This window comes from Carettochelys insculpta, chromosome 2 (assembly GCF_033958435.1).
Source record: "Carettochelys insculpta isolate YL-2023 chromosome 2, ASM3395843v1, whole genome shotgun sequence".
NCBI classification, from domain to species: domain Eukaryota; kingdom Metazoa; phylum Chordata; order Testudines; family Carettochelyidae; genus Carettochelys; species Carettochelys insculpta.
In genome coordinates, this window is record NC_134138.1 from 159,380,345 (window position 1) to 159,405,861 (window position 25,517).

Here is a 25,517-nt window from a genome sequence, read left to right on the forward strand (position 1 = left end):
GTTTGATTGCTACTGTTTTAGGTTTTAAGAAACCTGTGCGCTGAAATTCCTTTGTTTTTAATAATCCCAGAAGCTGTAATCCTTTCCTCACAATGCCTCCTGATGCTTATTTTCTCATGCTCAAAAGAAATTATTTTTACAGTTTATTTCTTTTAATTTAGGTTTGATAATTTTATATTTTTATTTCCCTGTCCTTATATTTACCCTGGAGATCTGTTAGAAAAACAGTTAAAAAATACAATCTAAATCTCTACAGCAGGAAATCTCAGTAAAATATCTGATTGTATAACCCATCTGCCCTGACCAGTTCTCATTCATTAGGAGTCTCTCATGATCAACATCTGGTGGGATTAGAATTTCCCCTCAACAACAAAGGCTTTATCCGCCGGTATTTATATAGAGCTTTAGCGCGCACATGCAACACTGGACTATTTTTGAAAGCTAAATGGTATTATTAATCTAGAAGTTGTGGGTTTAGTTTGTTGCAGGAAAATTTATGATTTGGTTTTGAGCAAACTACACCTATACTTGTTTCAGGAATGCTGAACTATTAGTCAAAAATAGAGTGGTAGATGAGTCCTGTATTATCCTCCTCAAATATTTTCCTACAAAGAGAACAGATATTCTTTCTCCTGAAGAAAAAGGGATCAAATCAGTCTGATAAAGGATCAATATCACTGAATTGTGTGTCAGATGATGACTGTCTTACTCACATCAGTGAGTGGCTACTCATATGAGTACATCAGTAGATTCTGCACCTCATAATCGCCGTGAATTTGTCATCACAATACCCATGTGGGGTAGGGAAATACGATATCCGAACTTTACAAATAAGGACTTTGAGTCTCAGAGATCAAATAGGAAGTATGTGGGAGGCCAACAACTGTGGCCCTAGTGTGCTATGTTTCTCTCCAGTACCTTAACCACAAGACCACCCTGCCAGCTAGTGATCACCAGACAAGAGAAGGGCAGAGTTAGCCTTGCTGCAGCTTGCTTTTTGTACAGCCCCTTGGTCATTCTAGCTGCTGTTTGCCCAACCCTACAGAGCAGAGGTGGAGCATGCCTGCATTTTTCCCTGGCCAAAGGCCCTATTCCTATTCTCCCATATTACCTGAATTCCTCACAACACTCCTCTAAGTCTCCCACACCTCTCCCATTGCTGAAGTCTTTGGGCCCCTCAAATATCTTCCTTCACAGCTGTAGGATTTTGTTTTGGTTTTTTGGGATGCCCAAGTATTACTGAATTTGCATTCACAACACATATGTGAAATGGGGGAACAGTATTATTCCCATTTTATAGAGAGGAAATTAAGGCACAGAGATTAAGGCCCACCTCCCCTAATTCTGCTTTAAATTACTTGTGAGAAAAACCAAAGGATGTCTATGGCAGAGCCAGGGGGAAAAATAAGGTCTTCTGGGTCCCTGTCTCATATCTTAACCAGAGGATCGTACTTTCCTTCTTTTACCTCCCTTGCTCATTCTTGTTTGGTAGGAGAGTTTCCTAAAAGACTTTCCAAAAGACTTGTTTACTCTACCAGGGCACTGCTACATCTAGATTTGCAAACCAGGCAGGTGTGATTTTAACGTGAGGGACTCTGTGCACAAATTTGAAGGATTGCTTCCACAGGAGGCCAGGGAAGAGTTCTTAGCATCTGTGTAGGTTCTTTTTATTGTTTCTGATATGTTTTCTCTGTAATGCTTTTACTTGATGAATAAAAATGTTTGCTCACTAAGGATGCGTCTACGCTTGGAACGAACTTCAAAGTTAACTTCGAAGTTAGGCACTACATCGTAGTAGCCGGCAGAGAGTCTACACACATTTTACCTTACTTCAAAGTTAACTTTGAAGTAGGGAGCCCAACTTTGAAGTCCTTACTCCATTCCTGGGAATCGAGTAGTGCCCTACTTCCAAGTTTAACTTTGAAGTAGGGTGTGTGTAGACACTCAATTTTGAAGTTATTTTGAAGTAAGTAACTTCAAAGTTATTTTTATAGTGTAGACACAGCCCAAGAGCTGTGTGGTATCTTAATTGCAGCAATGAGACAGCTTACACTCTTTACAGAGAAAGCAAGCAGTCCTGTTTAGAAAGTTTGTTTTGGTGGGGAGTTCACCCTTTGGCCCAGGAACTGCGGAGTATAGAATAGCCCCATTTACGAACAAAGGAGGCACAGGTTTCTTCCAATATAGGTGATGGCAGGGAAGATGGAGGCCTGAGAGTGGGTGTTCCTGCTAGACTAGGAGGAGGGAAGTACAAGTGCATTTGCACTGAACTGTGGCATTCCCATTTTAGAAGAAACAAATACAACTGGTACATATATCTTCTTTTATGTGTTTGAATCTTCTTGGAGTGATTTAAGAGAGCCCATCTGCACTCTTCTTTGTGGGTTTATTGATAAGTTTTACCTTTTTTCTCATTTTGTAACAGGTGAGGAACGATCTCACCGATGTTCTGTATGGCGAAGACATTGAAATTTCAGATACCGAGAGTTTCTCCAACGATCCCTGCACCAATGTCAAAAAGCTCAAGGTATGTGCCATTGCTGTAGTCTGAGTGAACAGGAATGAGTGTGAAGAAGTGTCAGTGATGCATCTATCATAGCATTTGCTTGTTTTATTTACATTTTTTTTCAAGAAAACTGATGAAGCAGGATTAATTTATAAGTTAATTTTGCCAAAAGACCTTGAAGTGCTAACAAGTGGAATTTTGAGGCCTAGTCATGTTCCCAGTCAGTCAATTACGTACATAACGTTCATGCTGTGCCTAATTTAAGCACAGAAATAAGTAAGTAAGCTTGTAGAAGGTGCTGTGTGTTAAACCATGCAAATAGGTATTTTAACATTAAATACTTAAACCAGGAACTTAAATCTAGATAGGTAGACACACCTGTAGGCAATAGTGGTTTATTTGAAAAGGACTCTAAGTCATGATTCAGTAATATAATTTAAATGTTTCTGATGGTTTCAGTTGATTTGGACTGACTTTTTGCTGGTAATTATCCATTCTGTTTCCTAGAAAGCAAATTATTCCAGGATAAGTTTGATATTAAAATTATTTATTCTTGCTTATTTTATTGCAATGCTTTCTTAGGCACGTGGTAACTGAGTGCCAATAAATAATTAAAAGGATGCAGAGTATTACCAGTAATGTGTCATAGAAGCTGTTTTACTTGTGTTCAGTTTACTTTTATATTTTGTTACAAAATTAAAAGACAGTCACCTAAACATGGAGCCAACAATGCCACCCTCATACAAAACATGAATAACCCAAAACAAGTACCACAAGGCACTCCCCTATGTGCTCTCACATGCATACCTATTGTTAAAGAGCAATGATTAAGTTTTTATTTCTGCCACATAACACTGAGCTCCAGCCCTAACCATAACATCTATGCTGCTATTTTTAGTGATGTAGCAGAAGCCCCAAGAACTTTTAGCCATCAGCCTGAGTAGTGAGACTTGCTGCTGTGGGCTGCCTCACCTTGTATAGAAATACCCTAAAAGATTGTTTACACTCCCACTGGACACCAGCAATTGGTCTCTACCAGTTCACTTCAGCTCCGGTCTGAGACCCAGCTCAAACCTGAACATCTAAACCACGGTTAACTGGTTCATTAGTCCAAGCCTAAGTCAGCTGATATGGTGTGAAGGAATGTGCCCTCACAGAGCTATGGAGAAGGCTAATGAGTTCTTTGGGGTCTGTTCCATGCTGACAAGATCCACATGAAGGCGTGTTCAGTCTGGAGAAGTAGGAGCTAAAAAGAAGACTCCTACTATAGTAAGTGTGTGTGGGAGGGTGACAACAAAAGGGAAATAGACTTTGTGAGAGTAAGCCCAAAGAACTGAATATCCAGTGGTTCTCTGAGAAACAGGCCCTCATTCCAGCCAGATTCTCCTCCCTTTCAAAAGGAAGGGAAGAGGAGGAGCCATCCGTGGGTGGTCACTTCAGAGAGCTCCACCAAGTGTTGCCAGCTGGGTAAATATAGGGAGGGTAAAAAGTCAGTCAGACCAGGGGGATCTAGGGACCCCTCAGACTTTCAGAATGGTGGTGAGTGCAGTCACATTCTGATACAGGGTTTAAAATAAAGGTGCAGGGGGAGCTGAGAGGTGATGGAGCTCAGCTGTTCCATGCAACATGGAATCAGAAAGGTGGTATTAGCAGCGATGTAGAAGCAGCCAGACTACCCAGAAACAGCAGTTCCAACAGCAGTTGCTGTGGCAGTTGACTGCCTAGCAGCAGATTCAGGCTAGTCACCAACAGCTACTGAGGGGACTGATGATCCAGCAGCAGAAGTTCCAAAGGGAAATGTTACAGCAGATCATAGTGGTCCTATGCCTGAAGGGTGGAACTGGGGTGGGGATGGTGGTGTCATGCTTCATTTGAGGGATGCCTCTACTTCTAACCGTGAGGTAGTGGATGATTTACTAGAATGGCTCTGATATCTTGGGAATTCATACTACACATAGATGCCTCAGATTTCAGTCTTGGCACTGTCCTCTCACAAAACTTCAGAGGAGAATAACATCAGGTCTTTACTGAAGTACAAAGGTATTTCCTATGGAAAACTCATACTCAGTTATTGAAAAGGGGATAATAGCTTCCAAACAGGGGACTGAGACCTTCAGGTATTACCTGTTATATAGTCACTTCTCTCTAATTACCAATCACGCAGCCCTACACTGGATCTAGAACATAAGGAATACAAACCCCGCATAAAATAGTACCTGGCATTGCAAGTAGTTACTAAGTACAATGTGGGGCAGGAAAGGGTCATGCTAATGCCAATTTCTTTTCACCTGAGATCGGGGATGGAGACAACCCATACCTGAATGGTATTCCTGTCTTAAAGGGTGGGACATGTGACTAGACATGCCCTCATATTGGTATGGAGGAGATTAATCAGTCTTCTGGGCCTGTTTCAAGGAAGAATGCTTGCAAGACTTGTTCGCCCTTGAGGAGCAGCAGCTTAAAAGAGGAAACTTACCACAGGAAGGGAGGTGAACAGAAAGCAGGCTGCTCTACTCAGAGACTGCTGGTAACAGAGGTGGACCAACCTGAGGAGACAGACAAAAGACATACCGCTCCCAAATCCACCCTGACTGATAGCAAAGCAAGACACCCCAGGAACTGGGTAGAAGGTAAACCCAATGAAAGGGCAATAGACTTTGAGACACTAAGCCCAAAGAGCTGAATATCAAGCGACTGAGCAAGAGGTCCTCATCCCAACTAGATTCTCCTCTCTTGCAAGCAGGGGAGCCAACATCCTTTGTGGGTCCCTGGGCAAGGTGTGTGTGTGAGGTGGCGGGGGGACTGCAGTCTCTCGGAATGATCAGGGCCTCGGAATGAAAGGGTGGGGCCTGGCAGCCAGCCCTCCGCACTACTGAATACAATGTGCCCCCCCTCCCCCAGTTCTCAGAGCCTCATGGAGCACACGGCATAGCACTCCAACAGCAATTCAAAAGGCCTGGGGGTCCAGCTACTGCAGCAGTAGCAGCAGTGGCTGGGAGACTTGGGCCCCTTTGAATCATTTAGTCCCAGGGAAGTTCCCCATTTGCCCCTCTGCCCTTGGCAGGTCTGCTTGCAAGGGAAAGGGAAGAGGAAGAGCTGACTCTGTCGGCGGGGGTGAGGCTTGCTTCAGTGTTGCCAACTGAGTAAAAAGAGGGGGCAAAGGATAATGGTATGGGGGGTGGTCCCTACCCTGTCACCCATGGGCAGTCTGTGATTTTATAACTGCAGCCTAGGTATACCCTTAGAGAATCAACAGAACTCTGCATCTATAGCATCCTTGCACCTAAGGCTTGATTTTCTCCAAATGATCAAATGAGTCCTTCATCACTTCATCAACCTCTGCTTTGTTTTACCCTCCTACTATCTGATCTACTGTTAGATTGGACACATATTCCAAGGAAGTGATTTCCATAGTAATTTCAACTATGAGACTGGTCCTCCATTAAATATGAGTTGTAACCTTGAGATGAGAGATCTATTAATCAGTGTGTTTGCTGTGGATACTGTAAGTATGTCATTTATTAATTGGCAGATCAAACAGTTCTTAATTCATGTTAACAGAATCTATGTCTGTCGGTATTTCACCTTCTGTCCTCCCTCCATGTATTTCTGCTTCTCTTGTTCACATTGTGAAAAGTGAAGAAAAAGTAAAATTTTCACACATCAGGGCCTCCAGTCCTGGCCCTTCAAAATTTCTCCTGTGTTAGAGCAGATATCCCGCCTTCAGTGATCAATCCCATTGAATAACATTGAGCTCCTCCTTTCTGTTAGACTGGAGGAATTGTAGGGGGCCAGGGTATATATGCAAATTACAGATATTCACCTGTTAAAACCATGTTCACATCTATTTGAGTTAACGGGTACTTGTCAAGGAAATCATGTTTTGTATGTGAGGAATATAAGGTTTCTGTGCACTTCTGGTGCATGCATATATTTTGTGAGCATTCACTTCTGAGAATAGAAATCTTTTCTTCAATGAGCTATAATTGTAGTATAGGTAAATTAGCACCTAGTTACTATCAAAATGTCTAACAGAGATCAAAATAGAAAGCAAAAAATCTCTCTCTCTATAATAGACACATTCAGGTATGTGCTGAAAGAGCATCATTTAAATTTACAATTATGGTTATGCAGAGGAAGATAAAATACTTATTAAGGTTTACAGAAGTACAATGTGATCTGTGGATACCTTGCAACACTGGCAAGTCTTGCTATGTTCTATGAATTGCCTGTGAGTTGGCATCTTAAAATAACTCATTTGTGAGCTGTAGTTTAGGACAGTGGTTATAAGTTAGGGGTCCAGGGACCTCTAGGGGGCTGTGAACAGGTTTCAGGGAGTCAGCCAATCAAGGCCAGTGTTAGACTTGGTGGGGCCTATGGCAGAAAGCCAAAGGCCTGTTGCATGGGCCTGAAGTCAAAGCCTGAGCAATGTAGTTTTGCAGGTATTCCTGTGACATGTGGCCATGGGCAAGTGTCCTGTTTGCTACTGCTTAATGCCAGCCCTGGCTTTTATATGTAGAAAACTCGTTATTGTAGCGCGGGTGGGCCACGCTGTCTTTAATAGCATGGGATGAAGAAGCTCATAAACAATTCAATTTGAGAGAGAGAAAAATGTGTGGGATTTTTAAAGTACTTTCTACAACCAAAACCTCAGGTTTCCTTTGCCTCCTTTCCAGGGTCTCTTACACAGCCATACCTGTTCTTCATAGAGCACTGATTCCCAAGACTGGAGTCTTTCTTTGTTCCAGTTTCCCCTAGAGTCCTCTTTTTAGGTCCCTGCAGGTCGCGCTTACCCCTCACCCCATTAGAGGTTGTTTAGGCACATGCTCCCTAGCACATAACTTCTCCCATTTCCTCCACCTATAGATATTGGCTAAATCTGGTACAGCTGCAGTTAAGTCCCAGATTTTTTTAAAGGAGCAGATCACTCTGTGCCATGGAAGTGGGTCCTTTTCTGTCAAATGCTCCTCTCAGAATACAATGTTCCACGACACAAATTACTTCTGGCATCTAGGCAAAGCTCAGTAGTATTATATTTACATTTTAATTTCAGTGTTTCAAGTTTTATGCTTTTTATATGTTAATGAATAGGGTGTATGAAGTGCTTGCTTACTAGCTCAGATATTGGATTTTTGATAGATCTTTTGTCTTAAATATTTGACTTTGGCTTTAGTTATTTTTGGCAAAGTGTCCAGAGGACTTTAACGAGGTTGTCAAATTAAAATGTATTTTTACTCATTATTTACCATTTGGACACTGGGACCCCAATCTTTCAAACACTTACACACGTTTAAATTTATACACAGGAATAATTCCACTGACCTCAACGAAGCATGTGCATAATTGTTTGCAGTACCAGGACCTAAAGGTCCTTTCAGCCCCATCATTCATTTGAGTGAATTCCTAGAGGTCTGAATTTTTAGGAACACTTTGGCCGTGTCTACATGAGACAAAAACTTCGAAATGGCCATGCAAATGGCCATTTCGAAGTTTACTAATGAAGCACTGAAATCCATATTCAGTGCCTCATTAGCATGCGGGCGGCCGCAGCACTTCAGAGTAGCCGGGGTTCTTTCGAAAAGGAGCCCCGTCTGGACAAGCTGCGTGGTGGTGAGCCACGTCAATTTCGAAGTCCCCTTATTCCTATGAGCAGATGGGAATAAGGGGACTTTGAAGTAGGCAGGGTCTTTTCAAAAAGGAGCCACGCGGCAGCGAGCCATATCAATTTCAAAGTGCCGTGGCTGCCCACATGCTAATGAGGCACTGAATATGCATTTCAGCACTTCATTAGTAAACTTCGAAATGGCCATTTGCTTGGCAATTTCGAAGTTTTTGGCTAGTGTAGACATAGCCTTTGTTGTTCATTTCAATAAATAGGACTTCACATAGTTGTGTATTATGTGTAACTAAGATACAGTATCCCAAATGGAGCAACTTGCAGGTTTTTGACTGTGAAGACTATATTTTTATGACATGTGCAGGCTGCCAAAGGGGGAATAATCTACTTTACTGCTGACATCTAGGCTAGTACTAGTGCATCTAATACATATCTGTCACTAAACAGCTCACTGGCTTTCATTTAGTTATGAATAAATTATGTCTTCTCCAAAGATTGCTGCAGCTGGCGACAGCAAAATTTCATTGCATTAAAAGAGAGTGAACATAGAACCAAAATGATTCTGGCCAAAATAAATGATATACCATAGAAGTGGATCTATGTCAAAAAGCTTGAAGATGGATTTTAAGCATGTTAAGCCTTTCACTACATGTGAAATAATGAATGGCTTATATTCCCAGTTGCTCCTAGTTTCCGTTGGATACAGCTGAAAGGGGGAGCAGCAAGAGATCTGTCTGTGGCTCCCCTAATTCTGGGGTAGTTCTATGGATCACCTGTTGTATCTTAGATGAGCCTGCAAGCACCTGTTACGTGTCCCAGTTTCCTAGGGGTTAGCCACAAGCCTATCAATAGTATGCAACAGTTCCTCAGCCATGCACCATCTTGCCCCTACCACATTCCCATTGCCAAATGGTGTTGGGGTGGAAGGCATAAGAACCAATTTGCGGGTCTCCCATACTGGAGGAATCCCTACTTGGAAAGGTCTGGCTGGTTTCTAAGTCCCTATGACCCAATCAACATCCTTGTAGAAAGGCATACAGATTTTAATCAGGAAACAGAGCAACTGAACTTCTGAAACACACTAAACAAAAATGCTCTGGCCACCTAAGATTATTCTAGATTAAAATTTTGTTGGTACTCTACTTTTTCCATGTTATGGAGTCTGGTTACCCCACTTAAGGAGAAGGAGGCACTGCTTGTCATGTAATCTGAGGCTGAAATCCTGTGATTGCTGGTACAGATGGAACAGAGACTAGCAGAAAGTCATGTGAATACCCTGAGGCAATTTGATCCCATTAGTAGAGAGCAACCGTACGCAACAGAGCTAGGAGCTTGTCTTTGCCAACTTGTATCAGCTTTCATTTTGTTAACTAATGGACAGCTTCCAGCAAATGGAAAAGAACCTAAAAGAAACATCATCTATTCCATAGTGTCTGAGGAAGACAAAAGATTTATCTTATCTGTCAAGATCAAGCCTACTTTTGCTTTAGTACTTTAAAAAGCCCATTAGAGCAATGTGGATGGTATTTTGCCTCTTTTTTCCTAGATCATGGCAGAAGTTTAGTGGACTTCACAAAGATCTGGAAATCAGGAGATCCTGAGTTATGACTCCAGTGATGCTGCTGATTTGCTGTGATCCCACAAGGCAGTGGTCATACTCAGTTCCTATTAAAAGTGCCCCTTCAAGGCTCTTGCTCTCTATTCACAATTGATTTCCTAACCTGGCAATCATAGGTGTAAATATCTTTATATAAGGCTTTAGAAAGACCATTACTTTAATGTTTTTAAAACCCAGTGCCTGATTTGGATCCACCATGTTGAGCAGGATGAAAAAAATAAATGTCTGGGATTAGATGAGCAAGCTGTTTTTTCAGGGTCTTCTACTTCAAGGCAAACTTCAGGGGCCAATCAAAGGGTTTACACATGAAATTGAAGGAGACTATGTCTATCAAGGCGACTCTGCAACAGTCCTGGAATGAACCAGTTACTCAATTGAACAGAGCAGCTTTCAGAAGCTGGAGCAAGAAAAATTCAGATTGTGTACTGGCAACGGGAGCTCTTTAAAGTGAGTCTAGGCATATTCCTCCTTCTGCAGGAGGTGGGTGGGATGTGCAGGGCTCAACTCAGAAAATTCAGTTTTTGATAAGTAGCATTTCTTCTTCTCTTTCTCCTCCTCCTCGCATATTCCCACCCATTTGAGTGAGTAGTGCAACCCATTAGTGCTGGAACTGGAGGTGCTGCCATTCTTAGTGACGTGAACTATTAATAACAAACCAAAACCAAACACGTGCTTTCCAGCACCAGCATCCCCCCTATAAAAATTGTTCCAGCTCCTCTGGTACAACCCCCGGGAAGCTGGGCTGAGGAGATCTAGGTGAATAAGGTCAGGAGACTGCTGAAGTGAGTGTTCATTCTGTATGCCATCTTGAGTGTATTAGAAATGACTGCAACTCCTGTGAATCCCTGAACAAAAGTGTTACTAGCATCTCATTAAATGGCACCAAATCAACGTTCTAAGGAGACGGCAGTAAGAAAGCTTGCCATGGAAACTACATCAGGCTTAACTGAGTGCACTTTGATACTTCCAGGTGGCTGAACACCTGCAAATTCATAACGAACCATGCAACAGTCTGATTCATTTTGACATCTGTACAGCTGTGAAGGACTGACTCCTGGTTTCAGCCTTATAGGCTTCAGAGGTCTAGAGAACTTGTGGATAGGGTTGTCGCATGTAGAGGTGTCATAGACAGGGCTGTCCCTACCAATGGTACAGCCCTACATGGCTGCATCGTGGTAGGGCTGCAGTGGGCAGAAGCTGTGGGGAGTAAGAAGTTGCCAACTCCCCTGGACCAGATGCCAATTGCTGCAATAGCATCTGGTCCAGGTGAGTTGGCAACCCTGGAGCAGGACAAGGAGGGAAGCTCACCTGCAGCCTCAGGGCAGCAGGAGTGTGGACGGCAAGCAATGAAAACCTGGGCTGGAGGAGCAGAGAGTGGCCACACCTCTAACCCGAGAGAAGCAGTGTCATAAAGGAGAAACTGCCACTTTGTTGCAGAGTCTTCCAGTCTGCATCCACACTGCTTGCCACTGCCTGGTGAATGGGGTGTGGGTGCAGCTCAGCGGTGGATGAGGGATAGGGCTGCCGCAGCTGTTTAACATCCCATCTTATGCATATGCAATATAGGCACCACTAAATGTGGCATTCCTGTATGGTGCCCCTGCTTTAGTGGTGCTGTGTGGAGCTGGGATGCTGTATGTGCCTAAGCACAGCCCTGGTTGTGGACATCTAAAAATATAGTGCCTGCTTCACTAGATGTGAATGAAGCTTTTGTAACTACTGACAAGCCAGTGCTCTGAAAGAGATGGGAAATGGACACCTCTTTAAATGGGGGTGTACAGTAGACCTCCAACTTACGCTGAGGTTGCATTCTTGCACAACCCCACGTAAGTCAAATTTCATGTTACTTAGGGAACCAAGAGACTGACTGGCATAGCAGTGCCGGTCAGTTTCTCCGCTCCTGTGAGCAATGGAGAGCTGGAGCTTGGCTCCAGACTGCCAACTGCTCACAGCAGACAGGAAACCGACCAGTGCTGCTACAATCGGTCAGTTTCCTGGCTGCCTAAGTAACATGAAATTTGACTTACCTGGGGTTGTGCAAGAACACAACCTCATCGTAAGTTGGAGGTCTACTGTACACCCCCATTTAAAGAGGTGTCCATTTCCCATCTCTTTCAGAGCACTGGCTTGTCAGTAGTTACAAAAGCCTCATTAACATCTAGTGACGCAGATACCATATTTTTGCAGTGCTGCTCAGTTTCCTCACTCCCCTGAGTGGCAAGCAGCTGGGAGCCTGTTAGTCGATGGCCGGGTAATGAGTGGTCTGTGTGCCTTATCACATCTGAGTCTTTAACTGCTAGGAGAGGCATTCCCTTCGCAGTGGGCAGCCAGCGTGTGGCTGACGGGTGCCCCAAATGTTGGTGCAGAGAGCTTATTTCACCCGAGTCTTTAACTGCTAGGACAGACTGTCCCTTCGCAGAGGGCAGCCAGGATGGCTGTTGGGTGCCCCAAGAGTCTGCCCCATGGAGGCGACGCGACTCTGCGCTCAGCTTTTACTGCACCCTACCACTGACCAGGCTGACACAGCCAAACGGCTAAGATTCTTTGTTTTGTGTTTGGCCGAGTTACAGTAACTGGAAGGAATCAGGCTGAAAGCTTAAATGGTTGCTATTTATTAAAGGCAGAAACAAGAATCTTAATGGTTACAAGGTTATTGCTCTATCATCTTAACTACTAGTGGGATGATACATATGACATGTCAATTAGATTACAAGGGAAAAGTTACCCATATGAGGACCAGACGCCTCAGCCTAAAGAGCTCTTTCTGTTAAATGTGCACAAAAGTACATTGCAGGTATAATTCTCACCCCCTGCGTCCTTCGACTCCTGGCGTAGCCAACGTCGTTCACTGTTCTTCCTGAGGGATTCAATGTGAGGAGGGCATCTCCTGGGACCTCGGGAGGCAAAGACCTTACCCAACTGGCAGGTGTAGGTAATTGAAGCTCAGTTAGAGTGGTCAGCTGGGCCCTGCTTTATACCCCTTGGGTCACGCACATTCTTCTTTATATAAAGGTACCAATTGTGCTGGTTCATCTTTGTGACGCCAGTTCTTACAAGGCAGTTGCAATTTAATTTACACTTGTAAGATAGAGATAACTAAATCATTAAAACAGGACATTCTTTTCGTATGAGCAGGAGGTTCCTCTTTTGGGATGAAGTGTGGGCATATCAGTTATCAGTACCAGCCAAGGGCAGTTTGAGGCCCTGTGGTCAACAGCGAGCCTGTTAGCCCCCTCGTCTGTATTCTTCAGTCCAGGGTTATGCTGAGACAGTACATCTGTGCTGTGAAGCATCAAAAGACTGGGCTTGAGATAAGTGCATCTGTGCTTTCAAACATTCTAAGACTGTGCTGTTTCTTTATGCTCAGAGGCACCTAAAAGGGGCAAGATGGAGTAGAGCAGGGGGATTCTGTCTGGCTACAGAGCCAGACGCCAGCTCCCCACCATGCTGAGTGATGTTAAACTGAGATACGCGCACTCAAGTTGTGCGTAGGTCGGCGTTCTACTGTAGGATGAAGATTCAGAGGGCAGGTCTTAGGTACTAGCTAAGAGACTAAAGTCCAGGACCTCCATCATAGCAGTCTCTTGAAATGCCTGCAGTTCCATATGTCAGGGCACATAGAGGTGGAGAAATGTAGAGTCTCAATGCATGGATGAGACCGTGGTATAGAGAGGAGGGTTTTAGATTTGTTAGGAACTAGGGAGCCCTTTGGGTGAGAACGAACCTATACAGGAGAAGGATGTGCTCCACCCACACCAAAAAGGATTGTTAGCATGTAATATTTAATAAGTCATAGAGGATTTTTAAATTAAGAGTTGGGGGAAGTCTACAGGTGCAGAGAAGCACATGGTTTGCACAGTGATATCCCATTGGGGAGGATCTATTACCAGGAATTCTCTGTATCCAAGCAAAGAGGAGAGGATACATACTCAGAGTACATGTAGGAGCTGAAGAGAGACAGTCAAATAAAAGAGTCCCATTCAATTATAGCATGGAAAGACAGACAATGAGAGGCTGACAGATTTTATAATTGTTTATGTACAAATGCAATAAGCCTAAATAATAAGATGGATGAGCATGAGTGCCAGGATTATCCTGGCTGACCACCTGACCAAGATGGTGATGGTTATTATGGGATGCTGAGGGAGTCTGCAGAGGCTATAAAAATAGAAAATTCAATAATAGTGGAAGATTTCAAGTATTCCCTTATTGACTGGCAACATGTCATCTCAGGATAGCATATAAAGACAACATTTATAGACATTATTCATGGCTCAGAGAAGCTAGTCCTGGAACCCGTAAGGGGAGAGCCAATCCTTGCTTTAGACCTAAATGGCACACAAGATCTGGTCCAAGATGTGGATATAGCTGAACTCCTCAGTAATAATGACCATAATGTAATTAAATTGAACTTTCTTGTGCAGGGGGGAATTCCAGAATAGTTTGTAACTTCAAAATGGGGAACTACACAAAAATAAGGAGGCTAATTGAACAGAAATTAAAAGAACCAGTCACTGGAGTGAAATGCTTGCGAGCTCCTTGAAAACATTTAAAAAACACTGTAATAGTGGCTCAGATTGAATGTATACCCCCAAATACAAAAAATAGTAAGGGGAACAAGACATTCCACAGCAGCTAACAGTCCCTTACGCCTTAAGCAGGAGTATTTTCCCCCACCCGCACCCATACACAACACATATTAATAATTGATAACCCTCTTGAGTTGGTCAAGGTTCTAAGCAATTACTTAGTCTGCCCATGACTAGCTCTGATGGCTAAACAAGTAGAAAGATGGTCAGAGGCAAAAACACATCCTTTTAAAACTGGAAGGCAAATCCTATGGAGGGAAAGATAAAGTAGAGTAAACTCTGGTAAGTCAATTGTAAAAGTATAATTAGAAAAGCTAAAAATGAGTTTGAAGAGCAACTAGGAAAAGAAACCACCATTAAAAAAAAAAATTGGAAGAAGGGGGCCTGCCAAACAATCAGTGGAGTCACTGGGTGGATCAAGGTGTTAAAGGAGAAGTGAAGGAGGACAAGGCCATTGCAAAGAAGCTGAATGAATTCTTTAGGTTGGTTTCCACATGAGGTGACATGAGGGAGATTCCATCACCTGAGTAATTCTTTTTAGGTGACAAATATGATGAACTGAGGTGGTGATAGAAGAAGTTTGGGAACAAATATATAAATTGCACAATAATAAGTCACCAGAAGCAGCAGTTATTCATCCAAGAGTTCTGCAGGAACTAAAATATGATATTGTAGAAGTACTAACTGTGGTATGTAACCTATCACTTAAATCAGATTCTACTATATGGTTAGACGATAGCTAAATTAACACCAATTTAAAAAAAACCAGAACAGGTAAACTTAATTGAATTATTGAATTTATTTATTTATTTAATTTCTCTTTAACATCTATTCGATATGCAGAGGCAGTCAAAAATCTAACAGAATATTAGGAAAGAGTTGGATAATAACACAGAAAATAACATAATACCACTGAATAAAGCCATGGTACACCCATACCTTGAATTCTGTGCGCAGTTCTAGCCGCCCAATCTCAAAAAATATGTATTAGAAATAGAAAATGGACAGAGAAAGGCAACAGAAAGGATAAGGATGATGGAAAAATTTCAATATGAGGAGAGATTAAGACCAGGGCTGTTCAGCTTAGAAAAGAGGTGATAAAATGGGGATATGTGAGAAATCTACGAATTTATGAATGATGTGGCACAAGTGAATAGGGCAGTGATATCTATCCCTTCATGCAACATAAGAACCAGAGGTCACCAAATGAAATGAGTAGGGGGCATGTTTGAAACAAACAAAACAAATTACCTTTTTTTATACAACACGATCACACTGTGGAACTCATTGCCAAGAGATGTTGTGAAGTTCAAAAGGTATAACTGGGTTCAGAAAAGAACTAGCTAACTTGAAGGAGGACAGGTTCATCTGTAGGGATTAGCCAGTATAAGTGATGCCACCCCGTGCTCAGGGTATCTCTAAGCTTCTGGCTGCCAGATGCTAACACTGTATGACAGGGACAGATCGCTCGATAATTGCCCTGTTCTTTTCATTGCTTTTGAAGTATCTGGCTCTGCCCCTGTTGGTAGACAATATACTGGGCTTGGTGGATCATTTGTCTAATTAAGTATGACCTTTCTTATGTTCTTATGAACATATTTTATTGTTTTTGATAGAGCGTAAAGGAGATTAATCGTAGGCCTGCATCCCACTTACTCTCTGGGCTGCAGTTCTCACCGTAAGGAATGTCATCTTCCCAGAGATATAGAGCAGAAAGCAATCTCATCAGTTTTGTCCAGAGTACAGTGAAGATGAGATTATAATCCCCTGGCAAAGGAGGTTTACTCACCAAAGGAAATGAACCTGCCTTGGTATAGTAACCATGCCACACCTTATCCATTGCAATGGAGAAGCTAGTATCTTTTTTTCCCCCTATGACTATCACAGCACAACTACTGAAGCAGCCATAGAGCAACCCTTTTAAAAACTCGGCAACTGCAGGGTAAGCAAAGAATGCCAGAATGAGCATCAGAGGATAAAAAGCTGCAGTGGCAACCAAATGCACCCTGACGGAACACTGACAGTTGTAGCGGTTCCAAGTATAATAAATAGTCCACGTTTAAAGCCAAGTCAGGCCCTCTCATTTACTCCTCTAAACCTACCAGTGGTGACACAAAAGAATGAGTGTCAACCTAACGGCAGACAGTTGAAAAACAAGGCACATATCGGTTGTGAGTTCTAGGCATAGATTTCGCCAACCAACTGTACCAAGTTGAAACTTCTTGGGCACTTTACACTCGTAACACAGAGTCACAGAAAGACTGTATGTACTCTGATTTGCATTGCTGCACAGCCAATTGTATCTTTGTGATGGACCACCACTTATACCAAGAATCCAGAATTACTACTAGTTCAGTTACATTTTGGTCTTCCAAAGACAACACATGTAGCCAATCCTATAGAAATTATATGATGACTTATTAAACAGGAAAAGGAAATTAGAGAGCTTTTTCCAACATTAAACAGGCAGGCAGACACACATAAATGAGTTACATTCTTAAGTTTCAACAGGTTATATAGGCTTCTAAAATCAACAACTGTATTTGTCTTTTAGGAATAACCCAGCTACACAGCGGGGAGTCTCTTGCTATGCCTGGAAATGCTTTGTCCCCCTCTCAACTCCAAGCAGCATAAATATCTTTGGTTCCTTTTCAATTACGATTTTAACCCCTCTCTCCTCCCCAACCGCAAATGAGGTCTTCCCAGTACACTGGACAATGGGAATAACAGTTTCCTATCTCTACTACAGGTTGAACCTCTCTAGTCTGGCACCCCCAGGACCTGACCAGTGATGAACATGAGAATTTGCCGAAACATGGGAGGTCAATATTGTCTAGCAGCATTACTAACACTTCCACAGCTTACTGGGCTCTTAGAAGATGTTTGGGGTAAATTTAGGGGTAAACAGAACACTGAGAGCCAGGACTGGTGTCTGTAAACAAACTTTATGGAACCACAGGAAACTTGGCCACACCCTTGAAAAGCGGTCATCCAACTAATTAAAATCTTTCTGGAGTACAGATGCTGCTGGATGAGAGAGTGCCAGATTAGAGAGGTAGAATACCTCAACCAGTAGAAATACCTCACATTCATGAATTCTAGGATTATATTAGCCATTTTCATGGCCCCATCACAGTGGTGGCTTTTTTCTCCCTGGTCTTCAAAAACAAAACAACAACAGCAATAACAAATTAATAATAAATACCTAACATAGATACCTAGCCCAAATGGTTAAAATCTGGCAGGTACAAGAAATAGAAGAGAGGGCTTAAAAATAGGAGGCAATCTCAATAAAAGGCATTACTACCAGCCCTGCCTAGAACAAAAATAAACCTACCTCTCCTACAGCACTTTTCATCCATACATCTCAAAATATTTGACAAGGAAGGTGAGTATTTTTCTGCCCATTTTTCAGACAGAGAATTTGAGACACAGAGAGGTGAAGTGGCTTGCCCAAGTACACCCCGCCAGCAGGCCACAATGAAGGAGTGGAAGAGAATTAAAGAGTAATGTGCATAGGGTACCTACTTATCCCATGTATGTAAGGAAGGGACAGAGAGGGAGAGAATGGCAGTGACTAAGGAACACGAAATTGATTGATTTGATTTTATTCTGACCAAGCATGTCTCTACTCTTCTTTTCACATCACTGTTGAATTTGGCCCTCTGTAACTATTGTGACATGGGGATTTCCCCCATCTCTTGATTTGACACTGCAACAAACTGCCTCAGTAAATGAAAAGGAGAATGATTTCCTTGACTTAATTTGAAAATGTGTTTCTGACAATGGTTAATAAATGATTCACAAGCTATGTTGCTGGGGTAACAGTAATATAAAGCAAGTTTGCAAAGCTGGGCAGCTGCCAGTTTACTCATGAAAGCAGCATTTTCTCTGGAGATTTATACATAATTAAGGTTGAAAGCATTATAAAATATAGGATTCTGGGTGAGCCTGGTTCCTGAATAATAGAGATATGCATTGTTCTGATTTGTAGGCCCAGTCACCCATTTCTTCAGCTGACAGGAATTGTGAGTACTGTTGAATTAGTATGTTATGTTCATTTTTTGCAGGGATCAAATGAGTTGTGTCATACACTGATGATTCTTCTGGTAGATTTAAAGCAGAATTTTCTGACTCTGACATTAGTTCAGTCTCAATTCTGAATCCAGAAGGTTGGGCTGCGAGAGTGGTTGTAAAGGGAAGATTAAGGAAGTTATATTTAAGGCAAGAACCCAAGGCAAATATATAGGATAGCTTTAATGAATAATCAGTCATATAAGCATTATAGGGGTACTATATTTGTATAGCAATAGTATTTTCATATGCAGTAATTGGCTTTGAGCACTGGGAATAATTAATCTTGCACCAGATCTTTGACTACCTCAAAACCGCAGAGTGCAAGGCAGGGATTTGCAACTCACATTTTTCACTTTGGCTGTGTCTACACTAGCCCAAAACTTGGAAATGGCCATGGCCATTTCGAAGTTTACTAATGAAGCACTGAAATACATATTCAGTGCCTCATTAGCATGCCGGCAGCCGCGGCACTTCAAAATTGACGTGGCTCGTCCAGACGGGTCTCCTTTTCGAAAGGACCCCGGCAACTTCGAAATCCCCTTATTCCTAACAGCAGATAGGAATAAGGGGATTTCGAAGTTGCCGGGGTCCTTTCGAAAAGGAGCCCCGTCTGTACGAGCCACGTCAATTTCGAAGTGCTGCGGCTGCCGGCATGCTAATAAGGTGCTGAATATGTATTTTAGCGCTTCATTAGTAAACTTCAAAATGGCCATTTGTATGGCCATTTTGAAGTTTTGGGCTTGTGTAGACATAGCTTTTGTGTTTCTGTTGCAGGCCTTAATGGCTGTAGGGGACCAAAAAAAGCTGCATCCCCTTTTATCCTTCCATTCATCCTTTTTCGTGCCACACCATCAACAGACAGAGTGTGTGACATACGAGCCCTGCAGTTTTTATATCCCTCAGGATAGTTATCCTTAAAATGTGGAGATCCTACTTCAGATTGTTATAGAACTATAAAAGCTAGATAAATTCATAGAGGTTAGGTCCATCATTGGCCATTAGCCAAAGTGGGCAGGGAGGGTGTCCCTAGCCTGTGTTTTCCAGAAGCTGAAAATGAGCAACAGAGAATGGATCACTTGATGATTTTCTGTTCTGTTCATTCCTTCTTGGGCACCTGGTGTTGGCCGCTGTTGTAAGCCAGGATACTGGACTAGGTGGACCTTTCATCTAATTCAGTGGGCTTGTCTACAGTAGCCCCCTTCTTTGAAGGGGGCATGGTAGTCAGCCCAAGGGGGAATAGCAACGAGGTGCTGCAATGTACATACAGCACCTCTTTAGGCTAATTCTTGCTGCGGGAACTTCGAAGTTAGCAACTTTGAAGCGCTGGCAAGCAGAGTAGCTACAGGCATGCTGAAGTATCTGCACAACTTCAAAGTGCCCTTACTCCCAAAGTGTTTTGGGAGCAAGGGCACTTTGAAGTTGAGTGGGTACTTTGAAATGCCCTTGGCTACACAGCTTGCCGCCACTTTGCTAACTTCAAAGTTCCCGCAGCGAGAATTAGCCTAATGAGGTGCTGCACATGCACTGCACCACCTCATTGCTATTCCACGTCGGGCTGACTACCATGCCCCTTTCAAAGAAGGGGGCTAGTGTAAACAAGCCCAATATGTTCTTTCTTATTCTCTTATTTTACAGCAAGATTACAAAGATGATCCAATCTGAATTAGCCTGCACAGCACCAAGAGATCAGGCTTGTCTCTGTCTCGCCACTTTTTTGTTCTACATCTAATACATCAAAATCCTATATTAAAATATTTAGCTTACGAAGTCTAGTACTGCAAAGATAGGAAATTCTAGAATTAAGGTTACCAATGCAACTTTAATTCAGTGTCCTTGTGACTATGCATTATGATACAGTTTTTAATGACATGATCATGTGCAATTTTCCACAACAGGATTCCTGACTCATTTATGGGCAGGCATTTATTCTGTTTCTTTTTTTTTTTTTTTTAATTTCTTCCTGCACACTTTTATGGTGTTATCATCATGGCATCTGAGTGCTTCCCATATACTCAGGGGAGAGGAGCATTAATGCGCCACACGCCTTGGAGAGCAGCTGGTGTTATTATCCTTCATTTACAACTGGGGAACTGAGGCACAGAGACATTAACACCACCATTGTCTACTAATGTTAGATGTCCATTTTGGCATGATTTTTCAGATATTTAGTATTTTCAAAGCACAGTCCTTATTGACTTGGCCTCTGTGAATGCTCAGAACATACATTAAATTCAAGCTTCTTGTCCTTTGACATCTTCAGTAGCCCTACCCCTCTCTATTTAGCTACTCTTTTGTGGTCAGTAGCTTCGCTTCCTGATTCTGGTTTGCCAATGGTCTATCTGTTTCTCCACTTCTGCAAGTCCTTTTGTGCCTTCTTCCTGTCTCTCTCTTATGAGAGCAACACTCCCACATGCTGATCCATAAAGCCTCTCCTACTTTACGCCCTTATGCAACTACATGGAGCCAGAGCTCCCACAACAGTTGTGCAGTGGAGGCAGAGGCGACTAGTGTGGGCATTCCAGGGGGACACACCAGCCACTTGCCCCTGCCCCTTCATGTTCCAGTCCTTTCCAACCATGACCCACTTTCTTCCCACCCATGCTCTGCCCGTGCCCCTCCCCGTTCCTCTCCCATCCGCCTCTTCCTGTGGAATGGCTGCACTGCTTCCAGTGAGTGCTGGACCATTTCTACACCCCCACTTTACCTCCCCCCTCCTGAGTGGCATGGCCCAACGGCTGTGCAAGCTAGGAAACACACTGATCTCAGACCACACCACTTCAGGGTAGAGGCAGGACCGACACCACCCTCACCAGAAGCAATGCAACACTGATGACCCCTGTGCAGCTCCATGCATTGCCTCTGAGTGGAGGGGCCAGAAGTGAGAGAACTAACCCCACAAGCACCCCAAGGAGGCAGCTTGTAGCCCCAGTAGCTGAGAACACCCCATGAAACTGGAGCTTACTTAACTCTGGAAGGAGGCAGGAGAAGAGAGAGCTGAGCTCATCTCTGGACACCACTCGGAATTCCTAAATGGGAGCTGTTCTCTTTTCAAAAAGCATGTTACTTTTTTAGGTGCCTAAATTGGAGCAGTTGGGCGCTGAGCTTCTTTGACAATGTAGCCTCTGTTTCATAAGCATTTAATGGAGGAGTTCCATGAAAGTTTGTCTCTTTGCTTGCAAAAACAGCAAACATAGAACACTTACTTGCATTCGAAGTAGAAGTATTCAGCCCATGTTTTTTGCCAAATCAATTACACAGTGATATCACTGTAATGAGAACACCTGTGGGCAATGAAGATATTAAAGAAGGACAAGGGTATTACTGAAGAAGACATAATAAGTTTAGCAATATGGATAGTATTTTTCAATAAAATAATTATAGAGTCACTATAGTAAAGAATGAGAGCCTCAAGCCTGTCATCTCAGTGACTACCAACTTAATCTTTTGGGCTGCAATTTCCTATTATGGAGCAAAGGTGATTTAAAAATAAAAAAGATAGGGACTCAAATATTTTCTGCTTTATGTAACAGAAAGAATACACATTTTGTTTTTTTAAAAAAATGTTCTTTGTGCGTTAGGAAGTATAATGTAATTATTCTATTTATAGGGTGAAATTTCAACAGGTTTTGTTTCATTTTTTGTTTTCAGCAAATTTTTATTGATTTTGTTTTCCTTCAGTTTAGTATTTTGATAACATAAAGTTGAGATAATGTGGGCACAGAAGTCTGATAATTCAGTTATGAGTCTCAATCAGGAAAGTTTTATAATATTTTTAAAACACAGAACTTGGGTGAGGTGTGTGTTTGTTTCATTGTTATCTTTCCCTTTAGCAAACATTTTTGGGCTCATATGAATGGAACTCCTTTTTAAAATTTTTATTTTTCAGGTTTCATGTGAGCTAACAGGGTTTAGATTTTAAAGGTGTTTGTTTCAGACTGAAGATTTTATTACTGTGTGACTCAGTAAATTAAATAAGCAAAATTAAGAATAAGCGAATCAAATATCTTTTTGATCTGTGCTGTTTCTGAGCATTATTGAATAGTAATATATAGCTGCACAAAGTAAATATTATTCTCTTCTCCATATTGCTATTTCTCAGTTACTAGTTTGAAATGAAGTTCTGCCACTTGTGGTAAAGCTAACCTTGTTTCTGGGCTCCTGGCCTCTGTTCAGTCCAGTGGCCCCACAGCAAGGACACCGTTACCCTTCTGGGGATGGAGTGGGGAGATAGTGGTCTGGAGGGAACCTGGGCCCCACCCACTCATTCTAGGTTCCAGCACAGGGACCCTGTGTGGTTGCTACTGGTGGGGAAGGTCTCCTCTAACCCTGGACACCACAGCTCTTCTCCCTAGACCAATTCCTCAGATGATTCCCCACCCTCCAGGTAGTGGCAGCAGCAGCACATTCTCCTTCCTGGATAATCTCACCCTGGGCGATTGCTTTTTTTCCGGCATCATGTCAAGTCTCACAGCCACCTGAACAGGGGCCCCCAGCCCCTCACTGCTGAAAACTCCTCCCCTCCTCTGCTATTCCTAGGAAAATTCCTCTTCTGTCTACTCACTCCTATGCTCTCCTCAATCACCCACATTAGGGGGGAAAAAAAGCAGGGGGGCAGTTTTAAAGGCAGTGTTAAGTGAGACCAGCTGGCCCCAATTGATTTAGGGGCACCTCCTCCTCAGCTGCTCCCACTCCATCTGTTTGCCTGTTCAACACAGCCCTGCTTTACTGCTTGTACTCACTCCCCTGGCCTCACCTTGTCACACACCTTTATTCATAATGAGCTGGATGCTCAGCTGGTGAAAATTGGCTTAGCTCCAAAATGGCTTATGCCAGCAGCTGAGGATCTTACCTGTTAAATTATGCCTTAGTCAGCAAATTGTCAGTGATTTCAGTGGGCCTATCTAAAAAGTACAATACACCTTGGTCTGGATAAGTGTGGCAAAACTGGACCCTTAGAAGAAGAAGTGTTTTAGTTTATGCCAGGTCTGTGACTGCATTAAACCCTATATCTGTTACTTTGTCCACAGAGTAATGATGTTCGGATAATCCTTGGCCAGTTTGATGAGCAAATGGCAGCAAAAGTGTTCTGTTGTGTAAGTAAAAATGTTTAACTGCATATTTTGGGAAAGAATGAATTTACATTTCAATAAATGTACATCTGAAAACTAGAATTGCTATCCTATGGGATTCTGTGCAGAACTGTAAGGGCTCAGTTCAAGAAGGTTTGTTAGCATGTGCTTAAATCCATCTCTGTTCAGGAAAACATGTAATTACTTGACTTCAATGGGACGCGAGTCTGAGAGTATAGCTGGGGCTCTACCAAGTTCATGGTGTATCTTGGTCAGTTTCACAGTCATAGGATTTTTAAAATTGTAAGTGTAATTCTTTTTTATATTGCTTTTTTTCTTTATGCTGCTTTTCCTGGTGTGGATTGCAAAGCAGCATGGAGAACAGGGAGGGCCAGTTGTCCTTGTTCTCTGCAGTAGGTTTCAGCTCCTACTGTCTGGCTGGGAGCCCAGCTCTGAAGATAGTTCTGCCACCAGTAGCAGGGCAGAAGTAAGGATGACCTGGTGTGGTGTTGCTATGCTTACTTTTTGCTATTGCTTTCAGTGTTGGGCTCTCAGCCAGAAGCTGCTGCTGTCTGGTCACACAGCACTTAAGTCAGTGCAGACATGAAGATGGCAATACTGTGATCTCTATAAAATAACCTTGTGATGTTCTCACAAACCCCCTTTTGGGTCAAGAGCCCCAGTGTAAGGAAGTGCTGGTCTCCCTGTGAAATCTGTACAGCATAGACCACAAAAGACCAGATTTCACAAGCGAGACCAGATTTCATTGTCTGTGATATGTTTTTCTTGGCCATAATTATTTTTAGGGCCATATTTATGGTTAAAGAACTGTGCATGTGTTTTCTTAAAGTGGGGACTAAGTGAGTAGCCCTAACTCATATGAACAGTACCATTGAAATCAGTATTTTTACTAAGTGATTAGTAATTAGCCAGTGTAAATGCTTGGTGTGTTTTGCCCTGACCTGGGAATTTTTCCATGGTGCCAGAGCATGCTACTTGTTGATTTTGTTTTTATTTCCAAAGAATAGGAAATCTATGGTCAAAAATCAAGAGAAATCCAGTAACGCTAAGTCCAGAGGATAGCCTCATTAAATTGAATTCTCAAAATGGTGCTAATTATATAACTAAATCTAAAGAGTCAAAACAACCTCCTCTTCTGACTATAGTAGTTGTAGGACACATTCATAACAAAGCCAAGTATTAATATGTAAAATCAAAGATTTCTGAAATTAAGAGAAATATAAATAAAAAACTGATCTAAAATCATCATGAAGTTAAATCATTTCCTTGCATATTTACACTTCATATCCATCTACAGAGCATACACACATGATCCTGTTGAATTTACAAGGAGCAGCATCTGGACCTTTACTGGTGACTCATCAAAAAGAATAAGCTAGTTTGAAGGGCCTATATTTTGTATTCATGTGGAATAATTCTAAAGGAATCTAAGTGAATCAAAAGCAGTCCTGTGTAAACTCGGCAAATAAAAGTGCAGGCAAAACAAAAATAGGAAAATCTGACTTTGAACTCATTTTGTAAAAAAACTGAAATTGCTTGGTGTTTGTTTTGTTTTTGTTTTGTTTTTTCTCTCAAGGCAGTCTTACAGGGTTTGCATAGAGAAACAGAAAAGTATGCATCACAGCAAAAGGAATAAAAAACCTAAAGTTCAAAATTAAATTGCTGTGTTACTTGGACATATTTTGACTCTTACTCAGCAGCTGTCACTGTTGCAATATCGATAAAACCGTGATGTGTCACGCTTCTTTCTAGGGAAGAAGACAAAAAGTCTGTTCCTTCCTAATGTCAATGGTAGAGGTTTCATCTTTCTCTCTTCTCATCTCTGATTATACAGATGGTAGCATTATCTCTGAGATGCTCCCTGCAGTGCTCTTTGTTGGCCACATTCCACATCAGAAAAAAAAATGTGTGCTTTTCTTAAATTAGAAATGAAAATATACAGCCAAAATACTATCCCTTTCTGTTCATTTGTGTATTATGAGGCTGTCCTCTGTGGGCTGTCTTACTCCTCCCTACGTGC

The 25,517-nt window shown here is 42.3% G+C and overlaps 1 protein-coding gene across 2 annotated transcripts in view; it reads left to right on the plus strand.

The window, feature by feature from the left end:
• The window catches only part of GABBR2 (gamma-aminobutyric acid type B receptor subunit 2), a 776,613-nt gene that overhangs the window by 329,687 nt on the left and 421,409 nt on the right, over positions 1–25,517 (plus strand). For both annotated transcript variants that reach the window (XR_012644212.1, XM_074985985.1), the window contains exons 4-5: positions 2,426–2,527; positions 23,435–23,500. Coding sequence is in view for 1 of the 2 variants with exons in the window: in XM_074985985.1 (XP_074842086.1) it covers positions 2,426–2,527; positions 23,435–23,500 (168 nt within the window). In the remaining variant the exon portion in view is untranslated. The remainder of the gene's footprint in view (positions 1–2,425; positions 2,528–23,434; positions 23,501–25,517) is intronic.